Source organism: Epinephelus lanceolatus, chromosome 10 (assembly GCF_041903045.1).
Source record: "Epinephelus lanceolatus isolate andai-2023 chromosome 10, ASM4190304v1, whole genome shotgun sequence".
Classification (NCBI taxonomy): domain Eukaryota; kingdom Metazoa; phylum Chordata; class Actinopteri; order Perciformes; family Serranidae; genus Epinephelus; species Epinephelus lanceolatus.
This window is the reverse complement of record NC_135743.1, coordinates 24572839-24596507: the sequence shown is the minus strand read 5'-3', so window position 1 is coordinate 24596507 and position 23669 is coordinate 24572839. Positions and strand designations below refer to the sequence as shown.

At 42.9% G+C, this 23669-nt stretch overlaps 1 protein-coding gene across 6 annotated transcripts; it reads right to left on the bottom strand.

Annotated features, from left to right (window-relative positions):
* Positions 1–12218: 12218 nt before the first annotated feature.
* LOC117266124 (uncharacterized) lies at positions 12219–23394 on the bottom strand. Of its 6 annotated transcripts, none has more exons than XM_078171841.1 (22): positions 23176–23394; positions 21742–21805; positions 21273–21656; positions 20893–21180; positions 20511–20807; positions 19530–19907; positions 19145–19432; positions 18764–19057; positions 17797–17826; positions 17354–17692; positions 16949–17245; positions 16746–16836; positions 16566–16613; positions 16057–16083; positions 15907–15951; positions 15798–15824; positions 15442–15486; positions 15333–15359; positions 15190–15228; positions 15028–15093; positions 14886–14916; positions 12219–14139 (listed from the first exon to the last, which is right to left on the bottom strand). In XM_078171841.1, exons 2-22 carry the CDS (start codon positions 21782–21784, stop codon positions 14113–14115), a joined length of 3111 nt encoding a protein of 1036 aa, XP_078027967.1. In that variant the 5' UTR covers positions 21785–21805; positions 23176–23394; the 3' UTR covers positions 12219–14112. The 6 variants fall into 6 exon arrangements, with proteins under 6 accessions (XP_078027967.1, XP_078027972.1, XP_078027968.1 ...); XM_078171846.1 differs by having other exon boundaries at positions 15442–15489; positions 23176–23238; XM_078171842.1 differs by lacking the exons at positions 15907–15951; positions 16057–16083 and having other exon boundaries at positions 15442–15489; positions 23176–23393.
* Positions 23395–23669: the final 275 nt, after the last annotated feature.

The following is a 23669-nucleotide window of genomic DNA, read 5'->3' as shown; positions in this document are numbered from 1 at the left end:
TTTGATGAGGATGATGATCTCCCTGATACGGAGGTGCCTTTTGCAGTGCCTCTCCTGCCAGATGTGGGAGACTTGATGCACAAGGCATTTGAGAATCCCACGGCAAAGCTTTCATTTACTGCTACCACCAGACAGATGTCAGCCACGCAGGATAAGGAGAAGGTGGGCTGTGGTTCTTTGCCTCAGCTAGGCCAGTCATTCAGTTTCTGCCCTCTTATTTACAGCCAGCTGTAGGGGCCGTGTTAGGGCCAGCTACTCCGTCAGGGGACAGCAAAATGCTGGATGCCTCACTGGCCAGACTGCACAGGTCTATGGCAGTTCAGACTCAACTGGCGAATACCAGGTCCGTCTTAGCACTGTACCAGCAGAAGTTGGTATGTCAGCTGAGCACTGGGGCTGATGCCCGTCTTATTTCTGAGATACAGCTCGTTTCATCTATGTTGTCATCACTGATGAAAGAGCAGACACTGACCGCCGGGAAGGGCATGTCGTCATTCTGGGTTTCCAGGCACCAGCTGTATTTGTCCAGATCTAAGTAGCAGGCAGAGGACAAAGGGGCCCTTCTGAAGTTGCTGGTCGTACCGACGGCCATGTTTGGGCCTGGTGCCACTACTCTTTTACAACAGGCACAGGAGGCCCACCGTTATGCTAAGGAGGTCTCCAGTGCACTGACCCCCAAGGCCAAGCCCAGGTGGTCTGGTCAGTCTGGGGGTAAAAGGGTCGAGGGCCCCACACAGGCACTTGGATCAGCTGGGGGCCTGGGGACCTAAGGGCTACTCTGGATGCTCGCCGCGGTCGCACCAGTGCAGCCAGAGGAGCCGCCAGAGGCAAAGTGGGTAGAGGCGGAGGCAAGCCTAAGCCTCCGTCTTCTCTCAGGGGTCTGAGATCTAAATCACAGGCGGCTGCCTTTCAAAATGTTGATGATTCCCCGGATGTGACAGTCCATCAACAAAGGGGACTGGTTCACAAAAATAGATCTGAAGGATGCCTACTTTCAAATTCCAATCTGGAACAGGCATTGGCGTTTTCTCCACTTTGTGTTTGACGGCAGAGAATATGAGTTCCAAGTCCTGCTGTTCTGTATCTCTCTGGCTCCGCGCGCCTTCACAAGGTGCATGCAGGTGGTTCTGGCGCCTCTACGGCAGAAAGGGATATGAATATTGAATTATTTAGATGATTGGCTCCTGTGTGCACATTCAGAGGCTCAGTGCCGAGTGCATCTGACTATCCTCCTGGACCACATCCAGCACCTTGGCCTGCGTCTCAACCTAGAGAAGAGCAGTCTGGAGTCATCTCAAAAGACACAGTTCCTGGGCCAAGTTATAGATTCCCAGGCTGGTCTACTTTGCCTGACAGAGGAGAGGTAGCTGTCTCTCAGGTCCGGTCTCTCTGTATTCAGGCTAGGGGCCGGGGTCACATGGAGGCAGTGTCTCCGCCTTCTGGGTCTGATGGCATCCTCAGTTCAAGCAGTCCCTTTGGCTCTCCTACACATGCAGCCAGTGCAGAGATGCATCCTGGATCTGGGTTTGGGTCCCAGGAGTCGCCTGGATACCACGTCGCTTGTAACCAAGCAGTTGCGGGTGGCTTTCTGTTGGTGGGAGGACAGCAGAAATCTTGCCAAGTCGCTGGGTCCAGTGACAAATCGTCAACTGGTGACGACAGATGCGTCACTGACAGGCTGGGGTGCAGTGTTAAGGGGGAGTGGGGTCAGCGGTCACTGGAGTGGTCCTCAGATCACTTACAACATCAAAATGTTGACCACCTGTGGCTTTGGGCACACCCCAGGGTTCTGTCCCTGAGAGCGGTCCATGTGCTGGGGGTGGAAAACCGAGCTACGGATCTGCTGTCCAGAGGAGGTCCAGACCCAGGGGGGTGGAGACTACACCCTCAGGTGGTAAAGGAGATTTGGCTCTGCTACGGACATGCAAAGATCGACCTGTTCGCATCACAAGAGTCAACCCATTGTGCTCTCTTCTTCTCCCTGGGGGGAGACAATCCTCCCCTCGGAGCAGATGCTCTGGCTCACCCATGGCCAAGCGTCCTGTTGTATGCCTTTCCCCACTTTGTCCTTCTTCCATCCCTCCTGCAGAGGGTGCGGATGGAAGGACTGAGGCTGATTCTGGTGGCCCCACATTGGCCACACATGACCTGGTTCTTGGACATCCCGACGTTGCTGGACGGGACTCCGTGGGAGCTCCCAGGACGTCGGGACCTGCTGTCCCAGGCTTGGGGGACTCTGGTTCATCCCTTTCCCCAGGGGCTCAGGTTGTGGGCATGGCCCCTGAGGAGTCTGCATTGTTAGCTATGGGGTTATCTCCTTCGGTGGTCCATACGCTGCAGGAGGCTCATGCACCATTTACAAGATCGCTCTACACATACAGGTGGAGGGCCTTTGCAGCCTGGTGTGGGGGGCAACATTTTGACCCAGTAACTTGCTCAGCCCCTTTCATCCTGCAGTTCCTTCAGGGTCTTTTGGATGCCGGGAAGTCGCCTTTGACTCTTGGGGGTATGGTGGCGGCGATTAAGGCAGCTCGGACGGGACACTACCAGTTGCCTGAAGAGGCAGACAAACGGGTTTCCCAGTTCCTTAAGGGTGCTAGGCGACATGATGGCCTGTGTTCCAGGCCGTCTCTCCTACCTCGGGATTTGGAGCTGGTCTTCAAAGAGCTATATGTAAGAAATCTAAAGCAAATAGTTGTAAAATCATCCTAATATGTCACAGAGACTAATGAATAATGTTAATATAACATACTGATCTCACCGACAACAGTAGTACAGTCAGAATATTCGCATTTTAAAAAAAAAAATTACGGTCGGCAAATTATGTTTATGTTTTGAATTTGTGTTTTGGCCTGTTGCGCCACCCACCGCCGTCTACCAGTCACGCAGTCAGTAGAGTCTCAGCATCAGTTACAGTTACGTCTGAGCTACAGCAGCACGGCAAGGAGCATTAGCAGTGTCCCGGTACAAAGCATTAGCAGCCAGCTCCTCCTCAGCTGTATCCCGGCAGCAGCGTAAGCAGCAGAGAAGCCGGACTTGCTTGAACAGTCCGCTGGAAAACCGAAGATCAAGGACGCAGCGACGCAACCCTGCCACGGCAGCCGTCCATGAGCAAACAAATCAGTCTCCAGCGTGCCGCTGTCCAGCAACCTCGAATCTGTAGGGGAGGGGGGGTGGACACGACTCGTGGCAGTATTTTGAATTTGAGTGCAGAAACAGTTTTGGCCACATTCTTACATACAGCACATTTAAGGGCTCTTGAGGTACCTCCGTTTGAGCCGTTGGAGTCAGTGGACCTAAAATGGTTGTCCTTTAAGTTTGCTGCTTTCCTTCCTAAGGTTTTGTCTCCTTCTCAGCCAAGCCAAGACATGGTGGTACAGTCTCTCTTCTCCGACTCAACAGAGGAAGGTGATTGTAGGCACTCACTTGTGTGCCCAGTTAGGGCACTCAGGGTGTATTTGCAACAGACACGGTGCCATAGGCAGACAGATCAGCTGTTTGTCTGTTTTAGGCCAGACGTCGGGGGTCAGTCGTTGTCCAAGGCTCGTCTTTCTCACTGGATTGTGGAAACTATCCAGCAGGCATATCTGGGGGCAGGGGTGCCCTTCCTGTCTAGGGTGCGGGCACATTCAACCCGGGGCATGGCTACTTCTTGGGCGTCATGGCACGGTGCGTCTCTCAATGAGATTTGCACAGCAACTACCTGGTCTGCCCCATCCACATTTGCAAGATTCTACCAGTTCAACGTGGCTGCAGGCATATCGTTCGGTGAGTGGGTGCTTGGCTTGGCCCAGCAGTAGTGACATATTGTTTCCTTGTGAGGCCAGCCTGAGTGGCCTCCTGAGTGGCCTCCCCACCGCGTCTTGCGGGGCCGTGTAGCCTTGATGGCGTCTGGCACCAGGGCTTGTGGCAACAGCATCTTGCTGCACCAGCTAGCCTGGGGTGTGTATATAGTGTACATTTGTATAGTTCATTGGGCACACAGTGTATTTTGTAGAGCACTTTGGTGGCGGGGACGTCTCATTCGAAGTTGCTGTCCCCTCGCGGTGTGTCTTACAGATCTCCAATAGATATACAGTATATCTGTGGGTGGAGGGGAAGCCTAGAACGATAGAGAATGTGAAGTTACATGTGTAACCCTGGTTCCCTGAGTGAAGAGGCTTCCCCTCCACCTAGAGGCCATCAGATCTAGATCACTGGGGCGTGGTTGACAGGGGTTTATAGGCTGTCAGCCAAGGCCACAGGTGGATTGTCTTAAAGAAATTATCCACGTCACCTGACCCAAGGGTACAGGTCTCCAATAGAGATACAATATATCTCTGGGTGGAGGGGAAGCCTCTTCACACAGAGAACCATGATTACACATGTAACCTCACGATTTTGATTCACTCTGACCTGACTAAAAGGTACTTGGAGAAAATAGTGTCAGCACCATAGATGCAGCAAGTATGTCAGAGCATGTCACAGCTTAAGAGACAACCAACACAACAACATGTAGTTCATCTCATCACAGATCACACTCTGACACTTACTCCTTCACCAAATTAGTTTTTAGTATATTTAAAATATCTTGTAATACTGTATGAGGTCTTTTAAAGTGATCAAATGAGAAAGAAAGACAAAAGAAGCACTGTTTAAAGCCCCTACAAGAAACTTTCATTTTGAGTTGATTTTGGCAACCCTGTGGACAAAAGCGGTAGTGTTTTGCTGGAATGAAGCCTACATTTCCCATGAGCTCTAGCGCGTATTGTCGTAAAGACGCTTACCTGGCACGCACATGTGTTTGTTTTGGGGATGAATGAAACAACAAGACGGGAAAACTTTACCCCCATTCCTATCGGGGGATCCCAGCTCACCTCTGCCGCGCTCCAGCTCCACCTCTCCAGCGTAAGCGCCACCGCCGCCGGGGTAAACGCTGCGGTCGGCTGGTAAGGCTGAAGGCCTGTTTGGCGAGCACTTCCACGGCTTCTTGGACTGAGTATGGAGCGGTGCCTCGCCTCTTTATTTCTCGGCACTCGCTGGACCCTGTCGACGCCTGGCTGGTACCTGTCGTCGGCCCGGATGAAGTGTTCCAGCCCCGCAGCCCCTGCTCTCCTCGTCCCCGCTGGCGTGGGGTGAATCTGCGCAACCTGCGGCCTCTGTGTGTGGCTCCCCGGACAGCTAACGCCGTTGACCCGCTGGCTCCTGCCAGGATTGGGCTGATAAATGCTAGATTGCTAGCGAACAAAACGTTTACCCTGAAGGATTTCCTGACTTCCTGACGATTGGATTTTCTTTGTGTGACTGAGACGTGGCTGACTGTTGGTGAGTCCAGTGCTTTCACAGAACTTTTACCCAATGATTGCTGCTATTTTAACTCCCCGCGGACGTCGGGTCGAGGAGGAGGAATAGCGACTACTTATAAGAGTCACTATAAATGTAAGCAGCTAGGTAAGATGACGTGTACTCTCTGAGTGCCGTAAATCTTTTCGTCCTGGAAGTGACCTTGGGTGGACCCGGAGACAGTTTCCTAAAGGTATGGATATACACTATAGAAATAGCTTATCTTCACACCGATTGTCTCATTTGCTGTTGTAGGTCACACACAGACATCATCAGAAACGAGAGACTTTTGCATATCCAGTTAAAAGTTCCTTGTAGTGGCTTTAAATAAAATGTTAATTAAAAAAAAACTGCCCAAAAAGGTGCATTTTTTAGTAACACATCAAACTGAGCCTCAACATTTTAATAGTGATAGTATTTGTTGAAGTCGACTTTACTGGGTCTGTTAGTACTGACCGAGGCTGGATATGGATCTACTGAGTCTGTGCTTGTACTGGCTGATGATTCAGCATATCCTCTACTGACAAACTGAAGCATATAGCAGCACCTGTTAAAGGGATAATGCACCCAAAATTGAAAATTCAGCCATTATCTACTCAACCATATGCCGAGGGAGGCTCTGGTGAAGTTTTAGAGTCCTCACAACACTTACGGAAATACGAGGAAGAAGTGGGTAGCAGCACAACTGCACACCTAATGGCTGACGGTGACCCAGATTAAAACGTCCAAGAACACAGAATTGAAACCATAAAATATCTCCATACTGCTCGTCCGTAGTGATCCAAGTGTCCTGAAGCCCCGACATAAAAAGTTGTTTGGAAAAACGTCATTTATATATTTATTTATTTCTTTAATTTGAAACTTTTATTATTTTGAATGTATTTATCACCACAAAATATTATTTGTCAAATTTCTAATTTTTCTTATGAGTTTTTTGAGAGGCCATCCTTTTTGCTGTAACTTGAGCCTTTAAAATTGTTGTCAAATATGTTCTTGTAGCAAATTTGTCCCATGAATTGTTAGCCTGTTCGGCATCTTGACGGAGGTGTAGATTTATATCCACATGATAAATAAATGTTTCTGTGATGATCACATTGTATCATGTAATTTATTTGATACGTTTTTAGCTTATTAATTGGAAGTGGATTTGATCTAGTTATTGAATACAAATCAAACCAAGAGTAAGATCAATTAAATATGTTAATGTCTGAATGGGCCCCGGGCCACATTGTACTAGAAAAGTTGGGCCCCAAGGTCAAAAAGGTTAAGAACCCCTGCTCTATACCACACTAACTTACTCGTAACTGTAAAGTTCTACAGTTGTTTTGCCTCAAGGTCGTTGCCGTTTGTATTTGTGTTAGTAGTGTACTGTATACATTTGCACCATTACAGTTGGTTATGGATGTTATTAACAATGAATAGTCAAGCATAACACAGTGTGTGTACTGGTGTAGCCTACGGTTTCGAAATATGTGTGTATGTTAAGTTGAAAAATGTTAAACAAATGTTTAAAAACATCTGTAGTTCAAAAGAAAATGCATATTATTTGTAATTGATTAATATGCTTAATAATCACATGTCATGGATTAAAAGGCTAATAATCCATGATATAAAATGTAAAGACAGGATAAAGTATTCCATGCTGAGAAAAACTGTACAGTTAAAAGTTATTCATCTGCCCACTTTGTGTTACTGTGATGTATTTATGTGATATTGATTATGGCCATAAAACAACTGAAGTTGATGATGCAAAATAGTAATAGCTCTGTTTCTACACAGGTGAGGTTTTTGACATCCTATGGAAAATGACATATGGATTTGAGATTCTACCTGACGAGAGAGATGGCAAGCCACCCATGAACCTGATCTCTGCCTCGACCCAAGAAGTTGGATCAAGATCACCTTTTATCCGCAGGAGCCTATCCATTCTTCCATCTCCATCACTTGAGCGTCACACTCCAGTGTGGTAGTAGTATCACAACGACCTTTTCCACTTGACTTCTGACTTAAAAAGTGCATTTGTCACAATAAAGGATTAAAACTAAACTGAACAGTTTATAACAGAAGGAACAAAACTGAACTTGAACTTGATTAAGACAACCAGTGGAACTCTTGTTATTTTTTTGTCAGGGACACTTTGATTCGTCTTTGTATTATTTTCTGGTAATATTGTTACCTTGTGAAGCATTGAACTAACTGTGTTTAAAGGGTTAACATCTGAGTGCCAAGCTACAGACTAAGGAGGGGAGAACAGTGCAAACTTCATAATATCCAGGCCGGATAATAGGGGCGCCCCAGTGCCCACTCCACTAACTTGACGTGGAAATGAGCGGTAGTCTAGAAAACTGGCGAGTTTTGTTTTGTTTTGTTTTTTTTGGAGGGCGCTTGTGCGCCCTCACATAGATTGCGCCCTGGGCCGTCGCCCACATTGCCCATAGCAAAACCCGTCCCTGGGTGTACAGGAAATCTAAAATAACCACTTGTCAACCAGACCCGCTGTCGACACTAACCTCGTGACAACTGCCACCCAGGCTACTTCAGGTGGCAGTGCTCGCGAGGCTAGTGACAGAGTTCAGTTTGGAGAGGCAGAGGAATGTTTTCTTTTTTTAAATTATATTATAACACAGGAGATTTACGGGAAAATACTAATACGAGAGGACGGCGGGAAAGAGGGATAAAATAGGGTAGTTTCCCGTCCAAAACAGGAGACTCGACAGCTATGATGTGGACTTGTGCCACTGACGTCGACACGTCGACAAATGGACTTTTCTGTTAATGCCCTAATCATGACCCATGACGAGTTAGCTTAGCCTAGCAACAGTAGCCTAACATTCATTCTCTGACGTCTCATCCGGTCTGCTTCTTCTTCTTCTCCTTCATTTAATGGCTATGGTAACTGGAGTTACGTCGCCATTGACATGCGACCTAATAGGCCCGTTTCCACCGCAGGAACTTCGGGGTAATTTTACGGGGCTTGTCTCCACCGCAGGAACCACCCCCTAAGGACAGAGTTCCGGAACTTTTACAGGGGCTAAACAAGTCCCTGCCTCGGGGTAGGTACTCATAATGGCCCCGAAAGACTCCCGGCTGGGGCTTGGGGATTACTTGGTGCTGATTGGATATACTCAAGGAGGGATGTGACGTGAACAGAAAGCTACAAAATAGTAAACATTTTTAAAACTCAGCAGACGAGGGTTAGCTCGTTCATATAGCTTCCGCCGCCATGTAAAAAAACCTCACTAAATGGCCCATGAAAAAAATATTTTTTCCATCGGATATCTTAGTTACAACATGATTGAGCTAGCAAAGCAGTTTTGTGTTGCTATGTGTGGTATTTATTCAGTTATGGGAAATCACGATGTCTAGAAAGCATCAGTAGTGGCTGCAGCTGACAGGGACAGCTCACAACAGCATCTGTTAAAAGCCTCCCGTTGTCGGATAGGCCATGAAACTATTCCAGTTAGCTCAATCATGTTGTAACTAAGACATCCGCTGGAAAAAATATTTTTTTCACGGGCCATTTACTGAGTTATTACAGACACTGCTATCGGCTAACAGCTAACAACGTCCCTACGTCGCCCCGGTCAAAATGGTCGCGCAACGATTACATCACATTCAGAGCCCGTAACTTTACAGGAACCTTCCTCATCTCTCAGTGGAGACACGGCGGTTGAGAGAGCCGAGCGAGAGGACGTTCCTGTAGTAGTTCCTGCCCCCCCAAATAGTACCAGGCACTTCTTCAATGGAAACGGGCCTAATGACACGGTCCCTAACTGTTATTAATATTTCATATTTATCTGGGTTTGAAAAATTGTTGGAAACATTTCTGATAATCAGAGTAGACAACTAAACAAAATATATAGTTTATTCATTTTTATAAAGTTTAATGTTGAAAAACTACATATTATACCTTTAAAATGATTCGGAAGTTACACCTTAAGTTGCGCGAATTACATGGTAAGTGGCCACAAGTTATGCTGTAAGACTGGAGAAAGTAGGTGGGAAATGACCAGGAGTTACACTGGAAGCCCTGGCAAAGTAGGGCGTAAGTGAACGGGAGGTACGTTCTAAGAAGCAGCCTAGTTATACTGTAAGACACGGGGAAATACGTGCGGGAAGCGAGCGGGAGTTACACTGTACGTCTGTGGAAGTTGGGGTAAAGTAGGTGGTAAGTGAACAGGAGGTACAGTACAGGCCAAAAGTTTGGACACACCTTCTCATTCAATGCGTTTTCTTTATTTTCATGACTATTTACATTGTAGATTCTCACTGAAGGCATCAAAACAATGAATGAACACATGTGGAGTTATGTACCTAACAAAAAAAGGTGAAATAACTGAAAACATGTTTTATATTCTAGTTTCTTCAAAATAGCCACCCTTTGCTCTGATTACTGCTTTGCACACTCTTGGCATTCTCTCCATGAGCTTCAAGAGGTAGTCACCTGAAATGGTTTCCACTTCACAGGTGTGCCTTATCAGGGTTAATTAGTGGAATTTCTTGCTTTATCAATGGGGTTGGGACCATCAGTTGTGTTGTGCAGAAGTCAGGTTAATACACAGCCGACAGCCCTATTGGACAACTGTTAAAATTCATATTATGGCAAGAACCAATCAGCTAACTAAAGAAAAACGAGTGGCCATCATTACTTTAAGAAATGAAGGTCAGTCGGTCCGGAAAATTGCAAAAACTTTAAATGTGTCCCCAAGTGGAGTCGCAAAAACCATCAAGCGCTACAACGAAACTGGCACACATGAGGACCGACCCAGGAAAGGAAGACCAAGAGTCACCTCTGCTTCTGAGGATAAGTTCATCCGAGTCACCAGCCTCAGAAATCGCAAGTTAACAGCAGCTCAGATCAGAGACCAGATGAATGCCACACAGAGTTCTAGCAGCAGACCCATCTCTAGAACAACTGTTAAGAGGAGACTGCGCCAATCAGGCCTTCATGGTCAAATAGCTGCTAGGAAACCACTGCTAAGGAGAGGCAACAAGCAGAAGAGATTTGTTTGGGCCAAAAAACACAAGGAATGGACATCAGACCAGTGGAAATCTGTGCTTTGGTCTGATGAGTCCAAATTTGAGATCTTTGGTTCCAACCGCCGTGTCTTTGTGAGACGCAGAAAAAGTGAACGGATGGATTCCACATGCCTGGTTCCCACTGTGAAGCATGGAGGAGGAGGTGTGATGGTGTGGGGGTGTTTTGCTGGTGACACTGTTGGGGATTTATTCAAAATTGAAGGCACATTGAACCAGCATGGCTACCACAGCATCCTGCAGCGACATGCCATCCCATCCGGTTTGCGTTTAGTTGGACGATCGTTTATTTTTCAACAGGACAATGACCCCAAACACACCTCCAGGCTGTGTAAGGGCTATTTGACCAAGAAGGAGAGTGATGGAGTGCTGCGGCAGATGACCTGGCCTCCACAGTCACCGGACCTGAACCCAATCCAGATGGTTTGGGGTGAGCTGGACCGCAGAGTGAAGGCAAAGGGGCCAACAAGTGCTAAACACCTCTGGGAACTCCTTCAAGACTGTTGGAAAAGCATTTCAGGTGACTACCTCTTGAAGCTCATGGAGAGAATGCCAAGAGTGTGCAAAGCAGTAATCAGAGCAAAGGGTGGCTATTTTGAAGAAACTAGAATATAAAACATGTTTTCAGTTATTTCACCTTTTTTTGTTAAGTACATAACTCCACATGTGTTCATTCATAGTTTTGATGCCTTCAGTGAGAATCTACAATGTAAATAGTCATGAAAATAAAGAAAACGCATTGAATGAGAAGGTGTGTCCAAACTTTTGGCCTGTACTGTACATACATTTGTATATTTTAGGTGCAGGCTATCACATTAATGTTTCTAAGGTGCCGTAGTATATGACTGACTTTTTGTGGCTAAACCTAATCACATGTTAACCATGGCATTGTTGAAACGTGAAGCTTCAACATATCCACTAAAAAATTTACAAATGTGACATATCTGTGGTTTGCAGAAACAAACAATGTCAACGTTTATTCTAGCCATTACACTGATTTTGTATATCTGTTAATTTGAAAGCTGTGTTATCAGGCTTTATGTAGACATACAGTTTAATGTCATCAGCATAACAGTGATATGACATACTTTTTAACTAGCTGATAATTTGACAAAGAAGAAGCATATATAAAGCAAATCAGAGACCTAAGACAGAACCCTGAGGTACACCACAGGAAAGAGCAACAGTACCAGATCTGAAAAGACCAAGAGACACAGAGAATTTCCTATCTGAAAGGTAGCAGCAGCAAACCCAGTCAAGGGCATTCCCAGAGATACCCACCCACTTTCTGAGCCTTTCAAACATGATAGTGTGATCCACAGTATCAAAGCTGCGCTAAGATCCAACATCACCAAAACAGAACATTCACCCTCATCAGTGGTTATCATTAAGTCATTTGACTCTAAGAAGAGCTGTGTCGGTGGAATGCCCCTGACAGAAACCTGACTGGAATTTATCTAAAAATTTGTTTGACAGCAGCTTCCTCTAAAACTTTTGAGATAAACACTAGCATTGAAATGGGCCTGTAGTTATTTGGAACAGATGGATTAAGTTTTGGTTTTTTTTTTTAAATTTTTTTTTAAATTATCAAAGCTTGGGAAAGCCACATTTAAGGTCTACCACATTTTTTCAACCATATTTTATGCCAAGTAACGGACTATTCTATGACAACAGGTTTTTGGAAAACAAAAATGAAACACAACATGAGGTGAGGGAGGAGAGCAAGCCTGCATGTCACAGCCTGTTAGCACGTGAAGAGCCCAACTATCATGTTCATATTAACTGGTAAATAGTACCAACAGAATAGCACAATGTGCGTGTATTGAAAAAAAACATAACATTCAATTTTTTTTTTATGTATTTATTTTTTAAAATTAAAGAGGGAAACCTTATTTATAATCATAAAAAATGCTGGCAAAAATTAGCTGTAATGACAAAAGAGTTGAGGACAAAGCATACTTGCATACATACAGATTACTTGATGAGATGCATGTTGTTTTATTAAAATCACAAAATCAAAATCACAGAAAGGCCATAGACAAAAATAAGAACCTAAAAACTGTTTAAAACAAGCAGCATTTAAACTGTTTCTAGAGCAAGAAAGCAAATGTGTCAGTAGACTGAGAATATTCCTTCTTTCTATAGCACTTGAAGTTTTGAATATTCTAAAATTACACCAATCAGTGATATCTTCTGGAAATATGGTGTAAAAAAAAAAGTAGAACAAGGTAGATTTTGCCTCTGAGAAAAACATTTGCCTTCAGGAAACTCAGAATGGTAACAAGTAAAATCATTCCAGCCAAAAGAAATATTATTTTGCGTTGTCATATTTTGGGTTTTCCCCCCACAGACGGACAGAATTTCTAGGTTTATATAATTTTATTTTAATTTAGACAATAGTTGTTGTTTTGTTAGCACATACCCCCCTATCAAGTGTTTAGAATAAATAAATAATCAAATCACTTTGCAGTTTATATGTACAATCTAAACAACTGAGGCAACATGAGAAAAAAACATATTTATTATGTTGAACAGGTGCACAGAATACAGTTATTTGATAGCTGATGTACTTTCTGTAAATTCTGTAAGTAGGACTGTCAATTTAACGCGTTAATTAGATTAATTAGTCATGCAAAAAATTTAATTGCTGGGCCCTCTAAACGGACAGTTTACATTTAAAAAAAAAACTCAGAGACAGGACAGTTAATAAGGCCGTGGTCATATGCAATGTCTGCAAGAAAGAATTTTCATACCATCGGAGCACTTCTAGTCTAACGTATCAACTCAATGCAAAACATGTCAAGAGCTCCACAGCTGTCGGCCCCAGTAGCGCTGCTAGCGTGCTTCGCCAAACCACGCTTACCAAGGGAAAGCGCCTGAGCAAGAATACCTCTGAAAAGCTGACAAACGCCACTGCAAAATGGATTGCTGTCGACTGCAGACCGATTTCTACCGTAGAAGACAAGGGCCTAATGGTGAGTGGGGAACTGTTTATGCTGACAGTTGACACGTTGAGACTTTACAAGGAGGCGAGTGCTATATCACCATTGTTGTGCACACTCTCAGGGATATTCTCGTTTACTGTAAATTGTCTGTTAGGGGCATTTGCAACATGGTAGTCTGTTCTGTCTTCCATTTGGCTACTTGTTGTTACCATGTCATGGTTCACTGAGACTTTTGCTGTGTCAGATGTACAGTTTAGGGCCCAAGTGAGAGGCTTATTTATTTTTTTAGCCTAAGTGGTAGGCTTATTTATTTATTTCGTAGCCTCAAATATAGGCTTATTTAGCCTATTTATTTTTTTAGCCTAAGTGATGGGCTTATTTATTTTGTAGCCTAGAGAGGCATGTTATATATTTTATGCTGGACATGATAATCTGACAGCCTAAAATGTTGAATTAATATATTATTGACTTCTAAAGCCACCTTTTGTATTCAATGATTTACTCAATAAGCCATAATAATGTAATGTGTTTGAATTGAAATATCTTCATTTGGGGGTTTTGCCAGCAAAAAAAATGGGTGTGAGATTAATTTGCGATTAATTAGATTAATTAATCACAGATCCTGTAATTAATTAGATTAATTGTTTTGATTGTTTGACAGCCCTAAAATTAAGTAAATGAAGCTTACATGCATAACCAACATCACCCCCCACCCTGTAAATATACATGCTCTGTGCATTATGTAAATGAATAATAACAGCAAAGTGATCCTGGAAGGACGTGATGTTTCTGAGATGTCTTGAAGAACTCAGTAGTTGCCATACACGTGGTAATCCTGCAGCAAATATGAGGAAAAGTGGAATAAATTATAATATCATATAGTTTTATTTCTGGTGAGGCAAGTACTGAGGATGTTGCTATCCTCCATGTCAGATTCTCTCAGCACCACGGTTGTTGTTTCCTAAATCTTTTTGAATTCTCCATCACATCTTCCCTTGATCTAATGTTGTTTTTCATTAAGGTCAAGGAAAAGTTGACTTCAACCTGGATATAGGACTGATTTTGACTTTTCGACCACAGTTAGAGGCTCAAAAGCGATGACCAAAAACCACATTGTATAAGTGATGAACAATGGAACAGGATATATGGAGAGTGGCTGATGAGGGAACGATATGCAGGTGAGGAGGTGGGTGGGGAAGGCTAGCCAGAGCAGATGGGGGAAGTGGGAACGGGTGTGTGGATAAGATGGGTGGGGCAAGCAGATGATAGGGAAAGGAAGGAAAGTCCTAGCGGATGGATGAGAAAATGTCAATAAAGGAGCCTCGGGAAAAGGGAGCATGACAGATACACAATGACACTCAGCATCTAAAAGTGAGGCTTCCAAACATTCCTGGACCGCTGCACGAAGCCACACATGAACAAAACATGTGGCTGACTGTGACAAACTGATGTCTCTTTGACGAGTGTCCACACTACAGATCTCTCAGCAATGTAACCCCATTACATAGACAAACAAAGTACAGGCAAAGTCATTCAGTTACATCTGATTTAAGCATTACCGCTCACCACATCACTACTGACCTCAGGCCTGTCAGGAGGAGTTCTCCGAGTACTATATCAAACAGAAACATAAAAAGAAATGGATAATTAATGTACAGCTAAAAGATACACAATGGTGTGTGATTTTTAAAGAGCAGGGAACAGCTGTGTTAGTAAAACTCACTGCTTTGGGGATGGGCAGCAGGGCTTGGAGATTTGAGTGTCACAGTTTACAGTGATGGTGTTGTTTCTATGGGAGGAGGAGGAAGTCACACAGTATCAGTTTTAGGCTGTGCTTACTATTAGGGTCGTGTGATGCAGTAGTGAAGCATTGATTAACACTTACACATAGCCAACATTGAGGTCCGCAGTGTTGCCTTGGCCTCTGCAAGGGTGATACATATTTTATTTATATTCATAAAAACCTTCAAAAGGTATTTTTTTCCAAAGATATAATTGATTAATATAACAAAAGGTTCAAATTGGCACCTTGAAAATCTGCTCCAGAATGACCTCCTGTAAGAATAGCATTAATTAAATATTAAATTGTTAGAAACTTGAAGAGTGAGAATGATAAAGTCTAAAAAAAATCACCTACCTGGTTTCACTGTCACCTTTCCACCCAATACGACCATCCTCTGCTCTGCTGAAAAGGGAAGAAATCTAAACATGAGCAGTGCTGGACCTAGCATATTCAGTGCCTGAGGCAAGGTTCCATTTTGTATTCATTACTAAGAAGAGAAGAGCTAATGGCAAATCAACACAAATAAACAACTTTATCAGCAAACGATAATAAATAACAACGAGAGAATACAGTATGTACAAATTTGCAAATGTTGTATGGCTTTTGCCTTCCACATTACCTCCACTCCAATTTTGCCCCCCCTCCGCAACTGAACATGAGGCCCTTTATCTGGGGATCAAAAGTGAAAGGTAACTTTTGGGTGTTCTTACCGGGAGATTCGGTTCCAGATGGACCCCCTGTAAGGAAAGCACAGTGTTAGTACTTGTCAGTATAGGTTTACTGTATTTGTCCTGTTTGTAAAACAACCAGTCTGCTGACCGTTTTTCTGGCCTTGGAGGTCTTTCCCTGTTTTCAGGGTTTCTCCTGGACATTTCAGTGAAGAGAAAGTTTTAGTAAATCATGTTACAGCTCATCATGATATTAGACTAACAAGAAAATGATCTTGAGTACATTTTTAGTAATGCTTACCTGGATAATCTATCCCATAGTGATCTCCTGTGAAAGTTTGAATTGAGACAGATTTACTTTGCTTTTGGTGGAAACACAGGGTGCATGTCCTCAGTGACAAATGTGATAGTTCAAGCAGAGCTTAGCTGGCAACAGCTGACACACTATCATAGAAAATGGGGGTGATTTATTTGTTTCACTGAGGCATCCACAGTCGGCCTTGGGCTGGAATAATTACTATACAAAAAAATAAAGATATGAGGAACATGGATCGTGCATTAATCTTAAAGTGCACCCAAAATTTTCAGTCAGGCTGAACGCATCCAAAGAGAGTGAACACCATGCCTTTATTTCTAGCACCATCTGCTGTTAAGCCTCCAACATTGCAGCTCTAATTACACTGCACATGTGTCATACCCTGTTGCTCCCATAAGGTCATAGGCCATGTCTCAGCCCTCATTAGCCTTGGATATAAGCATTCTTGCTGAAATTTTGTTACAATGACGTCATCATTATGCATTCAGGTTTACCTTTTCTCTGGTCGAGGTGGTGGTCTCTGCGAGTCATCAGAATGCTTCCTGTTGGTTGAAAAAAATTGAAGTAGTTAATGCTGACTTTTATATCTAACACACAAAAAACACTAATAATATTAATAGTCTTGATGTCACCCATCTCCAGTATTGGCACATTTTGAACTGACATGTATTTACCGTCTCTTACAGAGGACCACTCCAAACACTGCAGCTAGGATGATTACAATCAGGACTGGCACAGCAATGGCTGCTGGATGAATGCTTGATCCTGTTGATAGGAACATTTAAGGCACATGAAAATGTATTAAGGGAAATACACAACTCAATGTATGATGGTACTGCAAGATATAAACAGAGCAGATGAATGTTGTTGCTCTAACCCTTCACAGTCAGCTGGACTGTGCTGGCTTGTGTCTTGCCGAGCCAGGATTTGGCTGTGCAGGTTAGGCTTTTGACTTCGTCTCCTCCAGCAGCCCTGAAAGTGATGGTGGAGGTCGTCTCCCAGATGCCCTCTGGCGTCCAGGTTTGTGTGACCTTGTTGGTGAGGCTAGGGACACTCCATGAGAACACCGGAGGATGTGATGGACATGTGTGTGTCACAGAACACGAGACAGTAACTGTTGAGCCAGCATCGACTTCTGGTGGAACTGAGGTCATCACTGGTTTTGCTGGGGACGCTGAGCAAGTGAAGCACAAAGTAGAGTACTTTTGTCAACTAGGAAGCCAACAGATAAATAGCTTGGCACTGGCACAAAAAAAAATAAAGGATCAGTTTTAATCCAGACCTTTCATAACAACAAATACGCAGCTATTGTTGTATCTGACTCTGTCATTTCCTCTCTCTGCGTGGAAACAGAAGGGCCCATTATCAAAGGGCTTGATGTCATCAATCTCCAATGAGCAGTTTCCCCCATTCAGATCCCCTAATATCCTGGTGCGGCCCTTGAAATGGTCAACCACATAGGTCTGGGCATTATGGTAGATGACATCCCCATTTTTTTTGGACCAGATGCCACGTGTAACAGGCATATCCTCCTGGAACGGGAAGCTGCAGGGAATCACCACACAGGAGTGGGTCAGGGCGGTGAATCTGAAAGGGACGTCAGCAGCCAGATTGTGGAGCGCTGTAAAGAGAGAAAAAAGCCATGATGGGATGCCTGTAGAAATCAGTCACATGTGTGACATAATATGGCAGCAAGATGAGTTTTGAGAGAAGAAGTACACCCACTGTCATTTTCAAATGGATCCCTCACATATGCTGGAAAAAAATACATGAGAACAAGCGATTAAAAAATAAATCATTTTCAAATGTTGTCTCATCATTAGTACAAAAGTTTGAAATTATTCGTATTTGCTTTCTGGCAGAGAGTTAAATGAAAATATTACCACCAATCTCTTATCTGTTGGTTAAATGTAAGGCTGCAGCCAGTTAGCTTAGCTTAGCATAAAGACTGGAAACAGGGAAACAGCTAGCAGCACATCTAAAGCTCGCTAGATAACATGTTGTATCCTGCTTTTTAATCCATATAAACCAAAGTTAAAAAACAACAATTCACCATTTTACTAGTGCCGAACTTTTTGTGGGCTCTGAGCAGCTGCTAAGCAACCAGCAGAGACTGAAGGCTAGAAGGAGTTCAGCACATTACCCCCGTAAAATAGTCATTTTTAACTGGACATGACATGTTAACCAGCAAACTGCAGAGTTACAGGAAGGCAGATTTTGTAACCTATAGACCGAGCCAGGCAAGGCTTTTCCCCATGTCTCCAATCTTCATGCTAAACTAAGCTCACTGGCTACTGGCTGCAGTCATAGATTGGTTTTAATCTTCTCATCTGACTCTGTTAGAAAGCCAGTACACATCATTCCAGATTTCTTGAATAATCCTTTCAAAGTCAAGTGTGAAGGACTTAGTGGCATCTAGTGGTGAGGGTGCAGATTGCAACCAACTACAACTTCTCCCAAGTGCCATGTGTGAACAGCCTTATTTAGAGCTCATGTTTGATTTGTCCGTTCAGGGTGAACAACATGGCAGACTCCATGGTTAACATAAATAAAACAATGCTTAGTTTCAGGTGATTATACACTAAAGGAAACATAGTAATAAATATTATTGTCCACTTCTGCCAATATATCCACCTAAAACCTGAACACTGGACCTTTAAGTGATCGCTCTATATGACATGTAGGAACTTACGTTTTATATGAAGGATTTCAGAGTCTGAGGTCTCCCCAGTAACAAACTGAGCAGTGCAGGTCAAAGATTTACCGTGATCCTCAAGAGAACCAATAAAGGTGAGATTTGACACTGTGATAAAGGTGGTGCTTGAGTTCTGTTTGGTTCTTGTTATAATCCTCATGTCTTCATAGTTCCACATGATGGTTGGTTGATTTTTCTTGCACTTGTAGGAAACAGAACAAATGACACTCTTTGCCACACCCTCCGTCACCTCGCCTGGACGCTCAGTCATTGCGATGTTGTCATATGGACCTGAGCAGAAACGTAACAGCGAAGCTTGAATATAAACAGGGGCATTTCTATATGAACTCAAATAACACACCGTGTCATTGTACTCACATTCAACATTCAGCTTGAGCTCATTTGTGGCTCTCTGACCACCTCTGTAGCTGACAGTACACTTCACACTTTGGTCTTCCTCTTTCACAGCCCAAGTTAGCTCTACTTTCCTTTCCCAAATCCCATCAGATACCAGAGTGTTGCTAATGACTTCGTTTCCAGGTACACCACTTAGGATCAGGGTTGGGGGATCAGAGATACATGAATGACGGACATTGCAGGAGACTGTGCTCTCCTCTCCCACCCTGGGGATACCAATGATGTTCAGCTGAGGCTCCTGTGCACGGTCTGTAAGATCAAAGCAATATTGTAATATGGAGAACTGCCTTTCTTCGACTTTGTATTGAATCGATTAAAGGGGGTGTGAATGCATCTAGATACTCACCTGAAACAATAAGTTGAGATGTTTTGTCTAAAAGTGCGTGGCTCACGCTGTGGAAGGAGGTGATAGAGTCTTTGTCTATCCATGGGTAAAGTCTGTCCTGGTTGTGTGACATCTCCAGCCTCTCAATCTTTAGACTACAATTCCTCTCACTCACAGATCCAATCAATCTGGTTATCCCTCTAAACTCACTAATAACACTCTGTCCTTCATCAAACACAGGTGAGTATCCGTTGCTCTGGAACAAGTACCATATGACTCTGAGGTGAGAAGGCTGAGGGACACTGTAGGTGAACGTGCAAGGAATGATGACACATGAGCCTCTCATGCCTGTGATGCTGCTGGGGGTGGTGAAGGACCAGCCGCGAGAAAGCATGTTTCCTGTAAAAAGAGGAAACAATTCAATCAAAGTTGCAAAGATTTTCACAAGCAGTTCAAGAAATTAGAGCCGTTTCCTCTCAGATTGTTTCACCTGAATGATTTCTAGAGGCAGGAAGAAGTCAAAGAATCCAGTATTAGCAAGAAAACAACAGAGAATGGTAATAGATTATTAAGTGTAACAGAACTATAATTTCATTTCTGTCTTCCATTCAACCATCTTTTGACACCTCATGCTGTCTTGAAGCAGTGCCGCCCTGCTGAACTGGACTTTTGTCGGATGCTGTGTTTCTGTTTATTTACTGGCTTTAAAGCTCTGCAATGGAGGAGGAGCAGCTGATTTGTGATGTTGAAATGAGAAGTTGTCTATACAGTGACTCCTCAATTACTGCAAAAACCTAAATAAGGTGGCAGCTGGCTTGAGGGAGACTGCAAGGAAGCAGAAGTTTTCTGGTAAATGACCATCGCTGATAACAGTCTACTTACTGTTGGCTGTACTGTATCTCATTTCCAGTAGCCTACATATCAAAATACAAAACATGTCATTTCTGTTTATAAAGTACAAATGTGGAGAGATAGAAAGTACTTATTATGCTTTCTACTCACTCTTTACCCGTAGGGTGATGCTCCTTTCCTGCCTCTGTCCCCCAGAGAATTGTGCGTAGCATGTTAGAGATCGTCCGTGGTCTTTACCTGATGCTGTGAATGTCAGTGTGGAGACAGTCTTCCACTCGGCACTTCCACTCTGCCTGGTTTCACTGGAGGCTGGCATACTAGCATAGCTCCATGTGAGAACTGGTACATGTTTTGAGCATGTGTATAAGGCAGTGCAGGTTACTTTGCTCGCCTGTCCCTCAAGAAATTCGTATGATGTAAGGGTGATAGTCAACGGTGAAAAGGAGCCTGAGGTACAAATGGTAAATGTTAACATTTTTTAAGCGTCAGCATAAAAGAAAACTGGTGATAGTTTTGCAAATTCATCACTTACATTCTGCATTTAAGGTTTTAGAGGCTTTTGCAGTGATACCGCCCTTGTGTTGGACAGAGCACTCCACAGTTTGGTGATCTCTTTCTATGAACATTGTGTTCGTCAGGGTGGTTTTGGATGTCCCATCATTTATGGTGCTATGACTTAGACTGGCGCTATGCAGTGGGATGTTGAGACTCAGTGTTGGTGGGTAAGTGGGACAGGTGTGACGAACAGTGCATTGCACTGTCACAGTTTGTCCAACCTTCATGTTTCCAAAGATCGAAATATACGGTGCCTCAGCCCTCTCTTTACAAAGGAAATGTGAAGAATTATTGATGTTAATGAATACACATCGATCTTGAAGTGTATCTTTTTCTCAGCTCACCATGAGAACTTACCTAGTACTTCAATTGTTACAGTTGTGTCGTAGAATGCATGGGTGTATTTCCCAATATTCTCTGGATCTACCCAGGGGTAAATCCTCTGTCTGTGGTGAAACGATTCCACTGGGTAGATTTCAAGACTGCATTTCTTCTTATAACTAGATGTCAACGCTTGTGTTCTTCCTTTAAATATGGCAATGACATCATTTGGGTACCAGCTGTCACAAACTAGAGGATATCCGTGGTTCACATACTGGTACCAAACAACACGATCTGGTCTTTGAGGTGGATTCTTATAGTAGTCAAAGGTGCAAGGGATGACAAGGCAGGAACCCGCCAATCCTTGGATGTTGCTTGGCATCTTTACTTGCCAAGCCCTGGAACTGCAGAAAATGTATCCTGCAAGAGCACCAGTGTGCATTAGGAAAATTAAAAATGTAAAAAATGTAAAATGTAAAAACTGAATAGAAGAAAAATGCGTTACCTAGAATACAGAAGCTCAGGAGAAAATGGCTGAATCTAGACATCTTGTAAAGGATTCCACAAACCTAGAATGCATATAATGAACACGGTGGTATTATGCACTGAAAAATAAAAATGAAATGAAAACAGAATATGTCTGTTATTCTTACCATATTGCCTATATGCTTCCACGTAAAATAAATGAGATTTATCATATGCCTTCATTACTAAAGGGATACTCAGGCTATTCAACACTTAATTTCCCTGAAGTCTGAGGGACTCAGAATGGCAGATGCACAGACTCGCTTAAGAAAAATTGACGTCACAGAAGAGGCCAACCAAGACTTACCTGTCTTGAATGATCAAAGCTTGAGACAGCCAAATTTCAGGTGTGCAGAGTATAAATGTCTGCACATGTATTTGGGTGGAGTTTCACTTTACCAACCTCAACCTGTCTACCAACTTACTGACTGTTCAACCACAACAGGTGTTTAGAAAACAAAAATGACACAACAACACGAAACAAGGGAGGAGGGTGCACCTGCATGTCACAGCCTGTTGGCACATAAAGAGCCCTCTTGTCATGTTCACATTCACTGATAAATAGTACTAACACAATAGCACCATGTGCATGTATCGAAAAGGAAAAAAAAAATCACATTCAATTTTTTATGTATTTATTTTTTAAAATCAAAGAGAGAAACCTAATTTATAATCATATAAAATACTGTCAAAAATAAGCAGCAATGCCAAAAGAGTTGAAGATAAAGCATACGTAAAAACATACAGATTACTTGATGCATAACTTTTTTTTTTTTTAAGAAAATCACAAAATCACAATCACAAAAGGGCTCTGGATAAAAATAAAAACCTAAAAACTCTTTAAACCAAGCAACATTTATATTGTTTCTCGAACAAGAAAGAAAATTGGTCAATGGTCTGAGAATATTCCTTGTTTCTATAGCACTTAATGTTTTGAATATTCTAAAATTAGGCCAGTCAGTGTTCACTTTAGAGCAATATGGCGTAAAACAAAACGCAGAACAAGGTAGATTTTACCTTCAAGAAAAACGTTCTTGATTCCAGGAAACTCATAATGGTAACAAGTTAAATCATCCCAGCCTCAAGAAATATTATTTTGTGTTGTCATATTGTGGGTTTTCCCCCCGACATGCATCATGCCAGGTATCAGAATTTATTTGATTGGAAATTGTGTAACAGAGACAGATATTTTAGCAACATGCAGTAATTGTTTCTTTTACTTAAATACTGTCTAAACTGTCTCAGGTTTCTAATAAAAAAAAGTTTGTGCTAGTTTCTGTCAGCACCTACATTTTGAGAAAGAATACTTTTTAGCATTTCACCATATAAACTTATACAACTTAATTTGCAAAATGCAGGGGAAACAAAGATAGCCTCTTTAATATACAATATCTTAGAGATCAGAATGACTTACCCCCAGAGTTGATTGTCTATGAAGAGTTTTACCATCTTTTAAAGTGTCTCGCAACCCATCGTTTCAAAAGAACTCCCCCTCAATTGTGGGCGGAGGGTACAATTTGCCTACCACAAAGAAGGCAAAGCTGCTTCCTGTGAGTAGTGTTGACCAACCCACATGATTCTAAAAACACTTAAAATGTACACCAAAATCAACAGACCTTATCAAATTGGGTTCATACATATTACTCATACATACTTATATGTATATATAGCCTATTGAAAAACCTGTATTTAGATGCAGGAAAATAATTTCCCCTTGTATGTAGGTAGATCTTTGTAGTGCATTACACACAGATATTCTCAATTATAAAGCAATATAATTTTTTCTCTTATCTATTTTTGTTTATGACTGTGAGATATTAAATACACCAGCCCTGTATAAGTGTATGTATGTGCATATGCATTAAAATCATTTAAAGAAATTGTTTGACATTTTGGGAAATACAGTCA

Bases quoted from the DNA above. Each gene is read 5' to 3' on its own strand.
- LOC117266124 (XM_078171846.1), bottom strand. From the start codon at position 21,784: ATGTCTAGATTCAGCCATTTTCTCCTGAGCTTCTGTATTCTAG. The intron at 16,837-16,948 runs GTTAGAGCAACA...TCCTATCAACAG, and splicing joins AGTCCAGCTGACTGTGAAGG to GATCAAGCATTCATCCAGCA. The intron at 16,084-16,565 runs GTAAACCTGAAT...AAACTTTCACAG, and splicing joins CCACCTCGACCAGAGAAAAG to GAGATCACTATGGGATAGAT.